The sequence below is a fragment of the Amphiura filiformis genome, chromosome 18 (genome assembly GCF_039555335.1).
Source record: "Amphiura filiformis chromosome 18, Afil_fr2py, whole genome shotgun sequence".
NCBI lineage: Eukaryota > Metazoa > Echinodermata > Ophiuroidea > Amphilepidida > Amphiuridae > Amphiura > Amphiura filiformis.
In genome coordinates, this window is record NC_092645.1 from 1393839 (window position 1) to 1414574 (window position 20736).

Genomic DNA, 20736 nt, shown 5'->3' on the forward strand with positions numbered 1-20736 from the left:
GTATTTACTACAAGTAGGGGTGTGTGTTTCTGTGTGTGAGTTTAGGGATGTCATCAAAACTTAACTGCCAGTCGGACCGCCGGTGCCTTGACAGAACCGGTGTTTTATTGTTCTGAGCAATAGAAAGCATGGCCAACCGCCGGTTATATGAGGCGTGCGGCGGTCGATCTCAGCAGTACGATCAGCTGAGAGTTAACTATACTGCTAGAATTACAGAAGAGATGCTGCAAGATGAATGTTACATATGTTGAAAGCACAGTGTTAAAAGTATAATGTCGAAATGCTTTTTTTGGTTACATGATGGTCATGCCCGTGACTGTTTTAATGTTCTCGTTAATCAAATCCAAAAGCCCATAGAGCCCGTTAAAATGAGCTTCTAATTTAGGGATACCAACCTTATCACTCAAGATTTAGCTACTGGTTTCAGCTCAGGGCGGTGGTATTACTTGCTTGACCTTAAAACTCTTACTTAACATGCTTAAAGATACTAACTAGCTTGACCTTGAAATGTTAAACTGGCTTGACTTTTAAACTTTTAGATGGTCTGCTGTAATTACTAATTTAACTCTCCTGACCGTGTAACGTTTACTTAGCCAAAATAAAACATTTGACGATTTCGGATGAAACGAATCAAACGCTAACAAGCCATTTAGCCTTTGCAAATGATTTCTTTTTCTAGTGGATTTCCCTGCAGTTGATATAAACAACCAGGAACCAATACCGCGGAGACACTTGCGTGAAGAACCTGTAAGGCAACGCCGCATCAGTCCTAGTCAGCAATGCGACTTCTTATTACCACCAATAATGACTACAGATCGTCGAGGTAGCAGCTCGTCGTGGAGGAGTCACAGTTTCCGTCACACTCCCAGCCCACCAGAAGACCTGTGCATTAGACGCAGTAGTAGTCTCAAGACTGGGATGATTCGAAGTAGTAGGGAGAATATAGAACGACCACGTGCTTTGAGTAATAGAGAATTGCGAAGGTATGCTAAACAATGGACTATATTCTCATAATGCATATATTGTCCGAAGCGCGTCGTATTTAAAATGTCACCATCCCTTGATCTTTAAGGTCTTAAGCCTTGAATATGTTTCCATTGTACTTTATAAAAACGTTATCGGGGATCAATGTTTGCGAGCTTGATATTCAAAGTCAATATATATATTGTCCGAAGCGCGTCGTACAATGTCACCATCCCTTGATCTTTAAGGTCTTAAGCCTTGTATATTAGTCCAGGAGCAAGATCCCACAGGGGGCCTAAATAAGGACTTGGTTCACCCCCCACTACATACAAGGTTTGACACCATAGGTAGTTCGTATGGACCCTCTAGATCACTGCTAGGTAGGTAGTGGACTCAAATTGTGGTATCACGTTTTTTTACAGGTCATTTTATATTTTATGTATGGACGTATAATCGCATAAAATCACAAAAATAGGACAAAATTAAGGGGTAGGGGAGATATAAACTCCAAGAACTCAACTTTTACTCATGATTTTGAATTCATTTTGGTATCAATATGTAGCTAAATGATTTTCCTAACTTTCTAGTATATATTATTTTTAAACAAAAACAGGTTTCATTTGATCATGATTTGAAGTGGCCAGTCCATACACTAGTGAAAAATCAGATTTTTCACAACAATGCGTAGGGTGGGTGTTTTTGTGACATTGGCTTCAAATTTTACTATTGTGCCAATTTCTATTTTCAAAATTAATTAAGTTTCCATTTTTTTTTTTGTTTTTAATATCAAGCATATCTAGGCAAACTTTGATGTTCTGGTTCAAATATTTATGTATGTGCATGTTTGCTTGCATGTTGGGTTGTGTTGTGTTTGTGTGGGTTTGGGGTAGGTGGGGGTGGGTATGTTGGGGTGGGTGCGGGGTGTGTATAGGGTTCAGGGTTGGGGTGTTTTACATGTCTTAATATGTCACTCGGCTGAACTATATAAGTTCTATTAACAAAATTTGTTTGGTAAGTTGCCATTCATGTAATATTTTGAATATTTATATGTGTGGGGTGAGATCAACCGCTGTTTGTCAGGAAAATAGACTGAAAATGTAAAAAAACAATAGTTACTTTTCCACATGTAGCAGCGTGTGTAGCAATATTAAGGGGTAGGGGAATATAAACCATCATAACTCAACTTCAACTCATGATAATGAATTCATTTTGGAATTAATATGTAGCTAATTGATTATTCAAACGTGTTAGTATTATTTTAAAGCAAAGCAAACATTAATTGTCAGGTAGACAGCCATAAAATGTGAGAAAAGGTGACTTTTCTATGTATAACCATGTCAAATATGGCATTATTAAGGGTAGGGGAAATAAAAACCACCATAACTCAACCTTTACTCATAATAATGAATTCATTTTGGTATCAACATGTAGCTAATTGATTGCTCTAACTTTCCAGTATTATTTTTAACAGAAAACCATAAGATAGACATAAAATATGATAAAAATGTTAATTTTCCAATGTGTAACAGCGTAAAATTTGACAATATTAAAGGTTAGGGGACGTACAAACGAACGTAACTCGACATTTATTCATTATAATTCATTCATTTTGGCATTAATATATAGCTATTTGGTTGTTGTAATCTTTTAAAGCAAAATAACCATTAATTGTTAGCTGGAAAGACATAAAATGTTTAAAAAATGTCAATTTTTCATGTGTAGTACCGTAAAATATGACAATATTAAGGTGTAGGGGACATTCAAATCACCAAAACTCAAGTTTTACAGATGAAAATGAATTCATTTTGGTAACAATATGTAGTTAATTGATTGTTCTCATTTTCTGGCATTATTTTAAAAGCAATTAAACCATTAGTTATCAGGTAGTTAAACATACAATATGAGAAAAATGTTGATATTCCATGTCTAACAGCGTAAAATATGACAATATTAAGGGGTAGGGGACATACAAATCACCAAACTCAAGTTTTACTGATGAAAATGAATTCATTTTGGTATCAATATGTAGCTATTTGATAGTTCTAACTTTCTAGTATTATTTTAAAAGCAATTAAGCTATTAGTTGCCCGGTAGATAGACATAAAATGTATGAAAATGTTAATATTCAATGTCTAACAGCGTAAAATATGACAATATTAAGGGTAAGGGACATACAAATCACCAAAACATAGGTTTCACTAACGAAAATGAATTCCATTTTGATATCAATATGTAGCTATTTGATTGTTCTCATTTTCAGGCATTATTTTAAAAGCAATTAAACCATTAGTTGTCAGGTAGTTAAACATACAATATGAGAAAAATTTTGATATTCCATGTCTAACAGCGTAAAATATGACAATATTAAGGGGTAAGGGGACATACAAACCACCCAAACTCAAGTTTTACTGATGAAAATGAATTCATTTTGGTATCAATATGTAGCTATTTGATTGTTCTCATTTTTTGGCATTATTTTAAAAGCAATTAAACCATTAGTTGTCAGGTAGTTAAACGTACAATATGAGAAAAATGTTGATATTCCATGTCTAACAGCGTAAAATATGACAATATTAAGGGGTAGGGGACATACAAATCACCAAAACTCAAGTTTTACTTTTAAGACATGTTTCAGTACGTATCCGCGAAAAAAGCCTATTCCCAAAATTTCAGTTGATTCCGATTTTGCGTTTGCGAGATATGCATGATTATGTGTATTACACTGCTCCATAGACAATGCGTTGTAATTTGGTTCTGGTGCACCAGAACGAAATTAAAATGTCACGATATCTTAGCTAAACGAATTAATCTGCAAGAGATATTTTGTACATAAACATTATGTAGCCAGAGGTTTCCAGCGATATAAAAATCTCAACTTTTTTTGAGAAAAGTGGGGGGATGAGGCTGTGGATCACGAAATGTCCCTTTAAGGGGTAAGGGGACATACAAATCACCCAAACGCAATTAAACCATTAGTTGTCAGGTAGTTAAACATACAATATGAGAAAAATGTTGATATTCCATGTCTAACAGCGTAAAATATGACAATATTAAGGGGTAGGGGACATACAAGTTTTACTGGTGAAAATGAATTCATTTTGGTATCAATATGTAGCTATTTGATAGTTCTAACCTTCTAGTATTATTTTAAAAGCAATTAAGCCATTAGTTGTCCGGTAGATAGACATAAAATGTATGGAAATGTTAATATTCAATGTCTAACAGCGTAAAATATGACAATATTAAGGGGCAAGGGGACATACAAATTACCCAAACTCAAGTTGTACTGATGAAAATGAATTCATTTTGGTATCAATATGTAGCTATTTGATAGTTCTAACTTTCTAGTATTATTTTAAAAGCAATTAAGTCATTAGTTGTCTGGTAGATAGACATAAAATGTATGAAAATGTTAATATTCAATGTCTAACAGCGTAAAATATGACAATATTAAGGGGTAAGGGACATACAAATCACCAAAACACAAGTTTCACTGACGAAAATGAATTCCATTTTGGTATCAATATGTAGCTATTTGATTGTTCTCATTTTCTGGCATTATTTTAAAAGCAATTAAGTTTCCCACGAGGGGTTGAAGGTCATAATGGGGCCAATACTAAAAAATGATCCTATCATGTTGTAATGTTGTAATCTCAAATTGTTCCTCTCATCGCTAAGAATTTAAAAGAAGACAATTGTCATAGTTCTACGAAGCTTAGTTCAGGGGTTATAACGTCGAATATATCAAAAATATCATAAATAAAGGTCAAATTTTAAAAATGGTCCAATTGCACCAATTAACGTAAGAAACCTCAATCGTATACTACATTCAAATTTTGGTGCAACGATTTGTATTCCCGTGTTCCCCTTCACAGTTAATGCAGCCAAAGTTGAGTTATGGTAATATTTCCCCTAACCTATTTGGCCTTAATATTACCATATTTGACACTGTTACACATGAAAGTTTTTTCTCACATTTCCTTTGTATCTACATAACAACTAATGATACTAGAACGTTAGATGAATTCATTATCACGAGTAAAAGTTGAGTTATGGGAGTTTATATTTCCCCTACCCCTTGATATTGTCATATTTAGGGACCGTTCACAATGCAAAGAGGGGGGGTCTGAAATTTTTTTGCCCTCCTAAGGGGGGGCTGAAAAAAATGACCAACAATTTTCCTGGAAAAATTGAGTTTATATGATTTTCTATGGGGTTGACCCATAATTTTCATGTCAAAAAGGGGACCCTACAATTTTTGAGGTCTGTAAAGGGGGGGGGGGGCCGAAAAATCTTTGCGATGAAATTTTTTTGCATCAGGCCCCTCCCCTTTACAAGTGTTTGTGAACGGTCCCTTCTGACAGTTTCTGTGTATCTACCTGACAACTAATGATCACTTTGTTTATAGAATTAGAAAGTTAGAACAGCCAATCAGATACATTCTGATACCAAGATGAATTAATTTTCATGAGTAAAAGTTGAGTTATGGCATTTATAAATTTCCCCTACCCCTTAATATTGTCATTTTACGCTGTTAGACATAGAAAATTTACCTTTTCCTCACAGTTTCTGTATATCTGCCTGACAAATAATGGTCGCTTTGCTTTATAATAATACTAGAAAGTTAGAACAACCAATTAGATACATTTTGATACCAAGATGAATTCATTCTCATGAGTAAATGTTGAGTTATGGCAGTTTAGTCCTCTACCCCTTAATATTGTCATATTTAAGCTGTTAGACATAGAATATTTACCTTTTCCTCACAGTTACTGTGTATCTACCTGACAACTAATGATTGCTTTGCTTTGAAATAATACTAGAAAGTTAGAACAATCACTTAAATACATTTTGATACCAAGATGAATTCATTCTCATGAGTAAATGTTGAGTTATGGCAGTTTATATGTCCTCTACCCCTTAATATTGTCATATTTAAGCTGTTAGACGTAGAATATTTACCTTTTCCTCACAGTTACTGTGTATCTACCTGACAACTAATGATCGCTTTGCTTTGAAATAATACTAGAAAGTTAGAACAATGACTTAAATACATTTTGATACCAAGATGAATTCATTTTCATGAGTAAAAGTTGAGTTGTGGCAGTTTATATTTCCCCTACCCCTTAATATTGTCATATTTATTTATGCTGTTAGACATAGAATAGTTACATTTTCCTCACAAATACTGTGTATCTACCTGACAAATAATGGTCGCTTTGCTTTAAAAAAAGTTGAGTTATGGCAGTTACAAATTTCCCCTACCCCTTAATATGGTAATTTTACGCTGTTAGACATAGACAATTTACCTTTTCCTCACAGTTTCTGTATATCTGCCTGACAAATAATGGTCGCTTTGCTTTAAAATAATACTAGAAAGCTAGACCAATAACTTGGATATATTTTGATACCAAGATGAATTCAATTTCATGAGTAAAAGTTGAGTTATGACAGTTTACATTTCCCCTACCCCGTAATATTGTCATCTTCACGCTGTTAGACATAGAAAAGTTACCTTTTCCTCACAGTTTCTGTATAATCTGTCTGACGTGACAACTAATGGTTGCTTTGCTTTAAAATAATACTAAAAAGTTAGAACAATCAATTAGATATACATATTGAATTGAATTAAATAGAATTAATACCAAGATGAAGTCAATATCATGAGTAAAATATTGAGTTCTGATGATTTATTTTCCCCTACCCCTTAATATTTTTCTATGTTATGCTGATATACGAGGGAAATCAACATCAGTTTTTGTTGGGTTTTTTGGGTTTTTTTTAAACATTTTTTGTCTTTTTCCCAGTGGTTACTCACGTCCTACACATAAATATTCAAAATATTACATCAATGGAAACTTAACGGATTTTGTAAATGGAAGTTGGTGCAGTGTAATGCCATATTAAGACATGTACACACACACATTCATCCCCTCCCCCCCCACATACCTAATGTACCCCCAGCACCCCACACACACCTCGTCCCACAGACACCCCAACGAACTCATACATATTATAATGATTGGAACTGTTACAATAATGTTTCCCTTGATATGCTTAACATTAAAAACAAAATAAAACATTAAAATTTAAATAAAAAAATTAAAAATGGAAACTGAACCAATTTTGAAAATATAAAGTGCTATAGTTGTGAGATTTGAGGCCAATGTCAAACTTTACACATATGGTTTAAAAAATCAGATTACCACTCATTTATGGACTATATACTTCCAAATATGCTCAAATGAAACCTGTTTTTGTTTAAAAATAATACTAGAAAGTTAGGAAAATCATTTAGCTACATATTGATACCAAAATGAATTCAAAATCATGAGTAAAAGTTGAGTTCTTGGAGTTTATATCTCCTCTACCCCTTAAATTTGTCCTATTTTTTGTGATTTTATGCGATTATACGTCCATACATAAAATGACCTGTAAAAAAAAAGTGATACCACAATTTGAGTCCACTACCTACCTAGCAGTGATCTAGAGGGTCCATACTAACTACCTATGGTGTCAAACCTTGTATGTAGTGGGGGGTGAACGAAGTCATTTTTTTGAGGTTGCTGCTCCTGTACTATATGTTTCCATTGTACTTTATAAAAATGTTATCTGGGAACAATGTTTGCGAGCTTGATATTCAAAGTCTTGAATTCAAGACGTGGTATACAGTGGCGGTGCCACGGGGGCATGAGGCGCAAACGCCCCAGTCAGATCTCTTGCCTCCTGTTTCCCCTAGTAAAAACCCAAAATTACGAATATTTCCATAATTTGCTGCAATTTTGCGCCAATATTGGTGAATTTGCCCCCCCAACTGAAATTCACTTTGCCCCTCAATGCCCCACCCCTCGAAAAAAATCCTGGCGCCGCCACTGGTGGTATAATGTAAAACAACCTTGCCATTTGTTTTACAGTATGACGGTACGTGTTTGATTTTTTTTTCTTCAGAGAGAGTCTCCATGGTAGTCTTTCAAGAAGTCGTGATCGTATGCCGCATGGAAGCCGAGAAATGTACACAGCAAGGGATAGTCCACAGTTAGGCCGTCCACTTAACAGGCGAAGGGCTAGTACTATGGTTACTGACTTGCCACCTTTTAGTACCAATCCTACTAAAGCAATGATTCACCGCAAATCTAGCCTTGGGAATCCGTGCAGTTCAGTAAGTAATATATCAGTCCGGTCCGACTGCAGAGGATGATTTAAGGAAGCCCCATCATGCACTGTAAAAGTGTTATCACTAGAGTTTCAACTGCCACTTTACTTTTCAAATCCCATTGAACTCTGTGCAAAAGATGTTGTTTTAGAATTGCCCGTGTGTCATTATTAGTTGGTCGATTTCAGATCTAAAGTGATGTATGCATGAAGGATAATCCACACCTTCTGTAGATAACATAAAATGTGAAATCGACCAACCTTTAGAAGGTGTTTTTATTGTAAATATATCTGTCCAAATTCAAATTTAACCATGCACGTGTGTATGCAGTGGGCGGGCAGTGGTGTCATGTTCACTCACACAGCTGTGCTAACCGCAAGACTTGCTGGGAAGTGCTTAAATCATCCTCTGGTCCGACTGCTTGCCCAGGAAACACTGCCGGTCTAGGCAGCATGTCGCTTGAACAGGAAACATACGCTTTGGTAACTCTTCCGAATTTAGCAGACTAAGGCCTAAATTGTTCATGGTGATTTGGAAAATCGGAGCAACTTACATTTTTGACCCCTGTACAACTTGAAAATTGACCTTCGACCCTTTTTGGCACATAACTCTGCAACTACAGGTCGTACACACAAAATATTTATATTTTTGGGTGATCCTTACGACCAGACGGATAGTTTATTATTATTTATATCAGGCTTTTGAGAGATACAACAAAACTAGATATTGTTTTTGCAAAATACCCGGATGCAATACAATATTGTTTTTAATATTGTACGCAAGTCACCATGGTCAAGGCTCCAAACAGCACCAACACGCATCACAATACAACAACACATCAACACGACCACCGTCACCGGTGCACAGGAGATTTTATAAATAAGTAAAACCACAAACTTAATTTGCGGCACTGAATTCCGGATGATGAATAACCTAGGAAATATATTCCTCATCTACAAATAAACCTGTATATTTTCCGAATTTGTCTTTGGGGAAGGAAAGAGCAGAAAACAAGAAGGTCAAAAGGTAAGCTTACATTATTTACAATACGCATTGGTCAGGCCCGGTGGCTAGGTAAGCTTAAATTTTCATTTTACCGCAGAGAAAAAGCCAGATATAAATAATAATAATACTATTGAATGGCTTATTTTCGTGCAATAGTTTTCTATCTCGTGCAATATATTCTTGTATCACACTCAAAGCCATTCAATATTATATAAATATGCTAGTGAGTGAAATAGGAGTATGTTGTAAGATTGTATTAATTGTTGTCTCATCTCGTTTGCAAAGTTCACAGAAAACTGGTTGACAGAGGCGCTTCGGTTAAACGCGTTGTCACAGCTACAACGTAAAGCCAGTGATGCAAGCTCGCATGCCAGCTCCCATTGTCTAAGTAAGTCAATAACATGAAGTAAATCGAATTATCCTAATGAAATATAGCTCAAAATATTGTTGTAAATATGTAATTTTTCCCAAAATTTTGCTAAAAATTCATGTATACATGTTCTGAGTATTTTATTTAGCATACATGCATTGAACCTTGGTCAAAGTGTTTCTAATTATGTTCTAATGTATTATATAGTCTAGCCGCAAATTAGCTCATTTATTATGCAATTATGCAAATTAGATGGCGGCTAGACAATATATTACATTAGAACATATTAGAAACACTTTGACCAAGTTTCAAGGCAAACGTTTTTAATCTTTAGATAGAAATGTAGAGAGGGGGTAAAACATAACTGGCACTGTGTAGGTATTCCTGCTACTTAATAAACTTGGAAGGTTTGGACTTTTTATTTCAGTGATGTCAAGAAATAGTTTTGACAATGGCGGTAGCTGTCCAGGCTTGCCTTTGGAGAATAGTGCATCCATGTCTACCACACCTGTCAGACGTTTATCTAGTGAGAGTATGAGAGGTCAACCACAGTTGTACTTCAACTATAGTCAGGTAAGGGGACAATCGAAATACCGCCGTGAGAGATTGGCCATATTACTATAGTCTATATATCTACCTCGAGTCACCGGCACTAGCTTTGAAGTTCAGCGTGTGTTGCGTTGGCTCAGCGTAGTTTCTTGCATATACATATGCGGCACGTTGATCGCGCACGTAAAAGTATGTATACGTACCAAGTAACGCTAAACTAACGCAGAACACGCTGAACCTCAAAGCTAGTGCCGATGACTCGAGGTAGATAGACTATATAAGAAGAGATATGGCTTTAACCTCATCCACGGATATGTATACCGTAATTGCACACGATTATTGCGCTTTACAGTCAGTTGGCCCAAGACACGCCTTTAATATTAAACCAATTGGCATCATTCAGAGATGCAGCTCAATACAAGTGCAAACCCTAATCTGTTTACATATATAATAACCATCGCAACCAGGACAACCTATAGTTTCGTACGGTTAGACAGGGACAGGGGAATTTGAAGCTAGCTCAATGTTTCCAAGAGACTAACTTATAACACAGGGAGAACACGCACCAGAGCTTTGTGCATTAATTTTTCGGTAAATGGACTGATGGAACAGCGGGGACCGATATGGTAAGGAGAATAAAAACTATAACGTTCTAAATTGACTGGATCATGTTTTCAATGGCTTCTGTTGAAAGTACATAAAAGGTCTTGCCGACACTGTCTTTAAGAATGGTAGAAGCTCGCCATTATTTTGAACCCATTTTTAGCAACAACAAAAATATAAAAAACCCAAAAAACATTTGAATAAAATATATCACAATTCACCGTTCATAATATAAAGAATAATAAAAGACTCGAAGCATTCGGAAGCTATAAAGCTTATTTACTTTTTATTACGGCACCAAAGAAGAACATGTACAGTCAGTCATTTTTGTGACCGCCCTCTGGACTTCCAGCGATCTTTGAAAGTGGTATTTGCTATTCTGAGGGCGCAATGCGGGTATTTTAAAGTTCTAACTGTATTTTAATGTAAAAACAAGACAGGCTTAATGGGCTGACCATAAATGTTCCTAAATTACTTTCCCTGCGGTACATGCAATATGCATTCATTGCTGTAAGAGAGGAAATAATTACACACACAGTAGCCTGCTTTTAAATATTGTCACCAAACCTTTGCAATGTGGAACTTAGTGGACCTTCTATAGAGGTTATCCGTGTTCTATAAGCTGCATATCCTATCAGCGACTGCCATACCTTGTTTAAGACTTTCAAAGGAGGTACCTACATGTGCAACCATGACTGTTTCAAAATAGCCCACCAAAGTCATGCAGAAAACTCCGAGGTCGTGCATTCACGTGGTCTGAATGAGGAATACTACGGGAACCAGCGCCTTTTGTTAGAAATCACACATGAGTACATAGATAACCTCTATTGTTTCTGGCATTTTGGTGTAACTGAACCTCTTTTCCTTCAAATTTTATACAACTTTGATAATGATTATATTGTAAATGATTGCTAATCTTAGTTGTCACGTTTAAAGCCACTTTTAGATGTACCGGGATACTACGATTCGGGTAGTCTGAGTTCACATCGCAGTAGTGCTGACTTTACTTCAGATGATCCCAGCCAGTACAGTGCTTATCTGACAGCATCTGGGTATACATCAGTTACGCATTCGGGAAGGAGTAGTCTGACAAGTACACAAACGGCACAAGCAGAGAGCTTAAGAAGCTCACTCAGGTAATTAGATAACTTGCACGATGGCAATTTAAACTTTCCTGTATCTGCATACACTTGCATGATCACCTAGGTTTCATTATCATTGAGGTATAGGACTTTTAATTTTTTCGGAGGAGAGCAGGTAGGGCAACTACTTGATTATATTTCTACATGTTCATACTACATACTCTGAAAATTTTAGAAAATTCGCACGAGTCCGTTTTTTTTAAATCACATTTTTGTTCCTAAAATGGGGGTTATAGCGCCCTCAACGCGCACTCTCTCCATAGGGCTACATGTAAAGACCAGTTATAGACAAATGGCCCTAAAATAAAACGGACTCGTGCGAATTTCCTCAAATTTTGCATATGATGTAGAATTAACATCTGGAATGTAATGCAAGTGATGTCGTTGCTGCTCTTCTAAATTCATTTTTAAAATGTCCGCCCCAGACCAAGGTGACAATGTAAGCTTTCCTGTACGATGGCAATGTAAGCTTTTCTGTATCTGCATACACTTCCACGATGGCAATTTAAGCTCTCCTCTACCTGCATGCATTTGCACGATGGCCATGTAAGCTTTCCTGTACCTGCATACACTTGCACGATGTCAATGTAAGCTTTCCTGTGCTTGCATACACTTGTACGATGGCAATGTAAGCTTTTCTGTATCTGCATACACTTCCACGATGGCAATTTAAGCTCTCCTCTACCTGCATACATTTGCACGATGGCCATGTAAGCTTTCCTGTACCTGCATACACTTGCACGATGGCAATATAAGCTTTCCAGTACCTGTATGCATTTGCACGATGGCAGTGTAAGCTTTTCTGTATCTGCATACACTTTCACGATGGCAATGTAAGTTTTCCTGTATCGGCGTACACTTGTACGATGGCAATGTACGCTTTTCTGTATCTGCGTATACACTTCCACGATGACAATTGTTAAATTAAAGCTCTCCTGTGCCTGCACACACTTGCACAATAGCAATGTTAGCTTTCATGTACCTGCATACACGTGCACGAAGGCAATGTAGGCTTTCAAGTACCTGTATACATTTGAACGAGGGCAGTGTACCTGCATACACTTGTACGATGGCAATGCAAGCTTTCTGCATACACTTTCACAATGACAATGTAAGCTTTCCTGTACCTGCATACACTTTGTACGATGGCAATGTAAGCTTTCCTATTCCTGCATACACTTGCACGATGGCAATGTAAGCTTTTCTATATGCCTGCATACACTTGCACGATGGCAATGTAAGCTTTCCTATTCCTGCATACACTTGCACGATGGCAATGTAAGCTTTTCTATATGCCTGCATACACTTGCACGATGGCAATGTAAGCTTTCCTATTCCTGCATACACTTGCACGATGGCAATGTAAGCTTTTCTGTGCTTATAGTACACAACATTTTATAATACAATTATATTAATCAAAATGTACATTTTAAACCTACAAAACTTAATACATATGGAAGTGAAATATCAGGCAATAAGCTTAATATTATGTTTGAAAACACTCATTGACATTGACATTAGTTAGGTCAAAAACTTCAATTTGGTGACCACTCTCTGGCTAGTAAGGTTTGACGATTGATTCGACTTCTACGGACCATTTAGAAAAAAAATAGCCCCCATGTCCCTCGCGAAAATCCCGGCATTTTTTGCTAGAGGCCAAAATCCAAAATGGCCTAAATGAGGTTGTAATTTCAAAGTAATGTCAAATTTGAAATCCTTGTGGTCGACCTATCCAAAAAGTGTCTTTGTGCATGATTATAGGTGCTCTGGTTCAAAACTTAAATTTTCAAAATGGTAACGGCGGCCATTTTGGATTTTGGCCTCTAGCGAAAAATGCCGAGATTTGCGCGAGGGACATGGGGGCTATATTTTTCTAAATGGTCCATACTAGCCAGAGAGTGGTCACCACATTGAAGTTTTTGACCTAACTAACATAGAAGATGCATTTAATCTAATATCGGCTGGGAGTCTATTCCACAGCTGTACAGAACGGTAATGACATGTTCGTAAACCCGAAGATGACTGAAATTTAGGAATAACAAGAGTTGCATTACACTGATGTCTTGCAGGATACGAGTGAATTAGAGAATAAATGATAGGATTTTGTCTTTTGCCTATCAATATCGTGTCATAATGGATGGGCTGGCCAATATTTTGAGTAGTGGATGCTGGCACAGCCGGTATCCACTACGATAAAAATATTGGCCAGCCTATCCATTATGACACGATATTGATAGGCAAAAGACAAAATCTATCATTTATTCTCATTCTTATTCAGTTTTAATGTAATATTTGCGAGAAAAACTGCCTTTTTCAGAAAAAAATAAAGTTACTTTTGTGAGGACATCCCCGTTGTTTTAAATGAACGAAACCATCACGAACATCTAAGCCGCCGATCGCGTTCTTAGTTCTCGCACGTGTAATACGCGAACGCATTATCGCGCGATCATTGAGGAGCAACAAGCGTGTCATAATGGATGGGCTGGCCAATATTTTGAGTAGTGGATGCCGGCGCAGCCGGTATCCACTACGAATGGATGGTCCAATATTTTGAGTAGTGGATGCCGGCGCAGCCGGTATCCACTACGATAAAATATTGGCCAGCCATCCATTATGACACGATATTGATATAGGCAAAAGACAAAATCCTATCTTTTATTCTCATTCTTATTCAGTTTTTAAATTTTTGCGAGAAAAACTGTACTTTTTCAGAAAAAAATAAAGTTACTTTTGTGGGGACATCTCCGCTGTTTTAAATGAACGAAACCATCACGAACATCTAAGCCGCCGAATCGCGTTCTTAGTTCTCGCACGTGTATTACGCGAACGCATTATCGCGCGATCATTGAGGAGCAACAAGCGTGCCGCCGTTGCGTGGCGGCGCGCGCCCTGACTAATATCACTATCAACTATTGCGAGATATTATACACCAGAAAACCAATCAAATTACGTGAATTCTTTACAAGACGCACCCATTGAATAAGAATGGATAATGTATAAATGAAATTTGAATTGAGATAACTTGGTGCCAGATTGTTGAGACATTTGAAAATAGTACAATATAATGAAATTTCCCATCTTTTGTTAACTGAAATGACAAAAGTATATAATATTTCTCAGCATAACATTAATTTCAATCCTGGGAACTATCTCTCTTAACAGACAAAGTAAACATGACATTTACAATCCTTTTGTATATAAAACAATGAACTGTTTATTATTTAGCCTTGCCAACAACCTTACTGCGGCTTTACATAGCATAACAGGTGGTCGAGGAGGCCCGGATGGGCAAGAATTAGCCAATGCACAGCTTGGACCCGGACAAGCTCATCCAGACAGTTTTAGTAAGTCTGAAATTATGTAGTTCTATATTAGGTACATATATGAAAAGGAAAGGTATTTCCGATCCGGTATACAGAAACTCTCAGGAAAACCACAAAACTAAAAAGAAAAAATTAAAATCGCAAAAATCAACACGAAACCAAGAAAAAATATGATTTTGATTTTAAACTTTTGATTCAAACACAAGGAAATAATTCTTATCACGGAATTTTCAGATGGTACTCCATCTTTCATCAGCGAGTAGGTGACTGTAACAGGTGATCTTTTTCACTTTTGACCTGATAACGGACTCGTAGACTGGAGGTTTGAACCGGCCCGTCTTATTTGTATCACGACCTGGTACCGTCACTCAATCGCTGACGAAAGATGCAGTACTGTCTGAAAATTCCAAGGTAGGAATTATTTCTTTGTGTTTGGATCAAAATTTTAAAATCAAACTGATGTTTTATACCAACACAGATGAACTTTCATAATCAAGAAGAATGTGTTTAGAGAAAATGTATAGATGTATTTCATAATTTTGATTTCGATATATCTTATAATTTAATGATGCTGATGACAATTGGGGTTATGGATAGTACATTAGGTTTCACTGTCTGAACATCTCCTTTTCACTGTCAAATTTTTCAACCAAATCGATGGTAATAACTCTCGTAGTGAGGAATCAGCATTTAACCACAAATTGCCTCAGGCAAAACTCACTTCCTGGGAACTTAATGCCACACAAGGTCATTTCTATGTAACTCATTTACCCATCGGTGTCATATACTGCCTCTAGCTATAATGAAAGCCTGGTTATCTGGTCACCTTATTGACAGATACTAACCCAAGTGGGAATTCAAGTTGTGTTCAATTTTCTTCAGGCAGTGAAACCTAATGACGTGTACACGTATATCTTGTATACAATAGAGACATGTATTCGAATTAACGTTCTCTTGTCTTTATCTTATATACCAATAAAATATTGCGATTCTTTTAGATGTTTCAGCCGGTAGCATAAAGATAGCGTTACGAGTGACTAAGGGGAAATTAGAGGTACAGGTCCTCTCAATGGCCGATCTTAATCTGCCTACCAGCAGTCATGGTAAGTATTACACCTCATGAATATGCATGAGCAAATCATGCAACTTTACTGGTCAAGCGCAAACGGCACGACCGTGCGATATTTGTTCCCTATATGCATTACAACCTCATTCTCATAGCCTAAGTTCGATGTAATAAAACAAACACTACATGGTTTATATCGGGAAAAGAGAGAAACTATTTCCCCCTCGGTAGTAGCTACGGCCTATATATAACCCCTCAAACTTGGGTTCAGATGATAGGCCAGTAGCCAGTATCGGGGGAAAATAGTTTACCTATTTCCCAACTACCCGTGCTGTATTTGTACTATTATTAGGCATGTCCACTAAAAATTGAAGTACTTTTAAATTGATTCAGACCTAACTTATTGGATGGGAATTGATGAAAGAAACATTTTGGCGTTTAAATAATCTTAATCGGACGTTTCATGCCAGAGATATGGCCTTGCGAGTGTCACGGTTTTATATGGGGCTGCTAGAACATGTTAAAAGTTAAAGTCCAAAAGGAATACTAACAGAAAGTGCAACTTTAAGGTACTTTTTCTTAATGTATTTATTAACTATCTGATCTGGAACATTATATTTGCTTATAACAACATGAAAATAAGATCATCCTGAAAATTTTATCGATTTTGTTGACATACAACAAAAAATATAAGACCTCAAAACCCATGGTTTGTTTGGTGAAACCTCAAGCATGATCATAGATGGCCGCCATGGAAAATATCTCCATAGAGGAGATGAACAATAAGTGCATTATTTCAAATGAAAAGCGGTAGTCTTAAACATTGTTCAATCTTTTAAGGTCAGCACATTTTATCTTCAAAATTATTATATTTCATCATGGCATAAGTTTGGTAACATTAATCACTACCAATTTTGAGAAATTTGCTCCAACTCAAAGGTTATCTTTACTACATTGAGCAATACTGTGTGAGCATGGAAGACATGATGGTCCCCGGTTTTTATACTCCCTATGAAATGGACATGGTAGTGAGAAGTGCACGGGGAAGTGCATGATTTGAGATGGGCCGCGGTAGGCTTAAACATTCTTAAATTTCTTAACATCCTACACATTTTGTCTTCATAAATAGTTAAATTTTATGAGTATGTAAGTTTGCTTGTCTGATTCAAATTCGGAGATAATTGCGTTTGAACACCTGATGCACGGAATGGTGTCACTTCAACCTGTTGTAGTTCTCATCTCATTACATTTTTCATTAAAAAAAGTTGATCTGTTCATGCAGGAAGGTCCTCTCTATTTACTGACCAAACAGGAAAAAGTTTGGTTAATGTTTTCTGGTGGAATCAGGAATTTCTTGAAACACCCTGATATAGGCCTACATTTGGATCAAAACAAGTATGTACGCCATTTAACAGGCCTGGGATTTCTTGTATCGATCAGTTTCTCCATAGACAATACGTGTGTGAGAGCACGCACACAGTAAATGAAAAATCGTTCTAGTGGAAACTGTATTGAGAGTGGGCATCCCTACTATTAGTCGATCGATTCTTCACAGTCGAGAGGAATAGTTAAACATTAAAAATATCTCATACTATAAACGAGCCACAGATGACTATGAACTGTCCCTTTGTGTCATACTGACTGCATTTATCAAAGCCTTCTTTCCATAGTCGCAGCTCGCGCTCGGCGAATCGATTACTATTATGAGGACGATTTATAGTAATCTGAATTTCATCAGTATGTGAAAATCAAGTAACCATAGACGAAAAAGATAACAGATTGCGTACAAGCAGTCAAAGTCTCAGCATCACCTGATAATGAAAGCCGACTGTTCCATGAAATGCGACAGGCAAAACTGTCACGCACCTACCGCGTATTTTATGGTCTATCGCGTAATCGCGAAAGCAAGCAACGCTCTATTGCGTATACGCAAAGGCACGCAACGCTGGCGTGATTGTTAGACACGTCAGGATCGAACAATCGGCCCTCATGAATATGCGAGAATTCACAGCATACAATGCACGGGGACTTGTTGTAGTCTGTATGTGCAACAGGTGCACCGCACCGTTACTTTGATACTTGTTTAGGTCACGCATTATCGTTAAAATAATTAAAAATGTTTATGTATACATATTATACAGTAATGTATGTTAAGACCTGTCTCATACACGATGGCCAAGCGGTGTTGCAGAAGAAACTCAAGCTGGGACATCACTGTAGTTCTAAACAGAAGGTTAAATATGCTGCGTGTGATATAGATGCTAACACCAGTCTGCAGGTAAGAAGCAGTGACCAGAGGCGAAGCCAGGAAAAACACAAATATAATACAGGGTGTCCCATAAAAAAATTACCGAGCGAATAAAATTGAACGTAAGTCGAGAAATATGCATCAGAATCAAAAATTTAAATAAAATGTAGCGCATAGCTTATTTTGTTTTGCATCACATACGAAAATTTTAGTTAATTCGGTTGACTGGTTGCGAAGAAATGAACGATAACATAATGTTAGCATCAATGCAGTTCATTCCAAGTTTGATCAAAAGGCGCTTTTTCATACTCGCTCACCGCTTCCTAAAGTTTGTGTATCTCATGAAATATAGTCCACATTATCTATTTTATAATCCGACGGTGTTATGTCATTCATGCTTTTACTGCAGATGAATAACAGTTTGTCCGAGAAAACTTTGATTTCTGCAATTGGAAGCTTTCAAACTTTAATTCTTTATGTTGTGCAAATATGTTAACTTTCCAAAGAACATTTGAGCCAAGAATGACAATGATCAAGTGCTTACAGCTTTACGTGTCATTTTTGATATCATGCAACAATAATGAAGTTTTAAAAGATATAAACTTTGCACACGTAGTGGTATAAATTAAATTAGAAGAATTTTTTGACTTCAACACTACTTAAAATTTGATCGCTTACCGGGAGCGCTTTCACAGTACCAACTGCGTCCTCAGCCGGATGTTATGGCTCTGATGATTTATGGCTTGTTGACAACCTTCGATGACGTCACACTAGAAGAAGATGACGTCAAATGTGTTGTCCTTGTCCCCCGGGTGGTCTTGGGTATGAGTAGGTAGTCCCAAACTGGATCTAAATCCAGTCCAGTGTCTCTGTTCAAGTTGGGTCTTTTTTCCTGATGTGAATGGCTTCTAGGACCCTTCTGGAAAATTCTTTGGGTTCTTTTTCCAGCACATTTACGTTTACCCAGTCTATTTCATGGTTGTTTTTGCTCCTGGAAATATGCTCATGTAGTGTTGAAGTCAACAATTTCTTCTAAAGAAACAGATTGTTTAAAAAGAATGAAAAGGATTTCACAGAACAAAATATGAAGCCCATTGACAGTTAACCACTGGTGCGCATTGTGTTGAATGATCTTTCTTTCAAAGTTGGAACGAAGTGTTATGTATTCGCTCATTTCTTCGCGATCAATCAACCGATTCAAGTAAAATTGGCATAAAAGATGCAAAATAAGATATGCTACACGCTGATGTTTAGTTTTTGTGGATTCTGATTCCCATTTCTCGACTTACGTCCAAATTTATTCGCCCGGTAATTTTTTTCTGGGACACCCTGTATGCTGATATTGGGGAAGGTATTATTGTTTGTTTGTTTGTTTGTTTACCCAGGTTGGTCCGTGAGGAACACGTGCTAATCCATGGAAAACCATGGACCGTTCCAAGCTCATACAAATGCACAAGCCTGGATAGCCAGTGTAGGCTAATATATGCATGCTGGCCTAGATAGCTTTGACAAACAAAGCAAGAAATGGAAGAAAATAGCTAGGAAAAAGAGAAAAGAGAGAAGGCCACTCCCAAACACAATTGTACAATTTTACTCTTAGCCCTTACTTCGTGAGAAAGGAAACTGGAATTCCAATCTCAGGCCCGATGCAAAGGCTTGTGAAAGATATTATTGAACCAAATTTGGCGGTGATATCTTTGTCAACTTTATGAAGGAGGTGAGAATTAAAAAAAGGTATCTGACGCTGTGCTCTCTCTTTTTATTTTGTTTCTCCAGGTTACTTTATTTGCCAAATTAAAGAAGAAGCGACGCCGTCAGTATCTTGGTGAGGTTTGCCTTAGTCTGAGGATGTTGGATGAAGAAAGTTATACAGCTGGCTGGTATACGTTGTTCAAACATGCTAGAGAACCTTGCCCGATGTAGAACACGGCTATTCAAACATGCTAGGGAACCTTGCCCGATGTAGAACACGGCTAAGGATTAAATTTGTCTTCAACTTGCTCATAACGGACTAGCTGCCGTAGCTTACACAACTGTTCGGCCAGTATTTTAAAACCTGGTGTTTTATATAATATATTTGTGTTTGATCATTTAATGATTACCTTTTATGTACGATTTATATCTATACGTGGCTTACATTTACGATTCTACGCCCGGACAACTATTATCTATTTTAACTCCAGTGATACCTTATTAACCTCCGTGGACCTTTGCAAGCATTGAAATAGGTATAAGCATTTTACTTTGAAAATCAATTGAATACATGAATTCAAAACCCATCCAAGTCCATGGGAAGTGATTTTGAGAAAAAAAC

At 36.9% G+C, this 20736-nt stretch overlaps 1 protein-coding gene across 1 annotated transcript; it reads left to right on the plus strand.

The window, feature by feature from the left end:
• Positions 1-128: 128 nt before the first annotated feature.
• LOC140139667 (uncharacterized) lies at positions 129-20467 on the plus strand. The gene is made up of 10 exons (XM_072161370.1): positions 129-237; positions 680-983; positions 7912-8122; positions 9407-9509; positions 9919-10064; positions 11580-11779; positions 15011-15129; positions 16107-16211; positions 18316-18452; positions 20199-20467. Exons 1-10 carry the CDS (start codon positions 129-131, stop codon positions 20343-20345), a joined length of 1581 nt encoding a protein of 526 aa, XP_072017471.1. The 3' UTR covers positions 20346-20467.
• Positions 20468-20736: the final 269 nt, after the last annotated feature.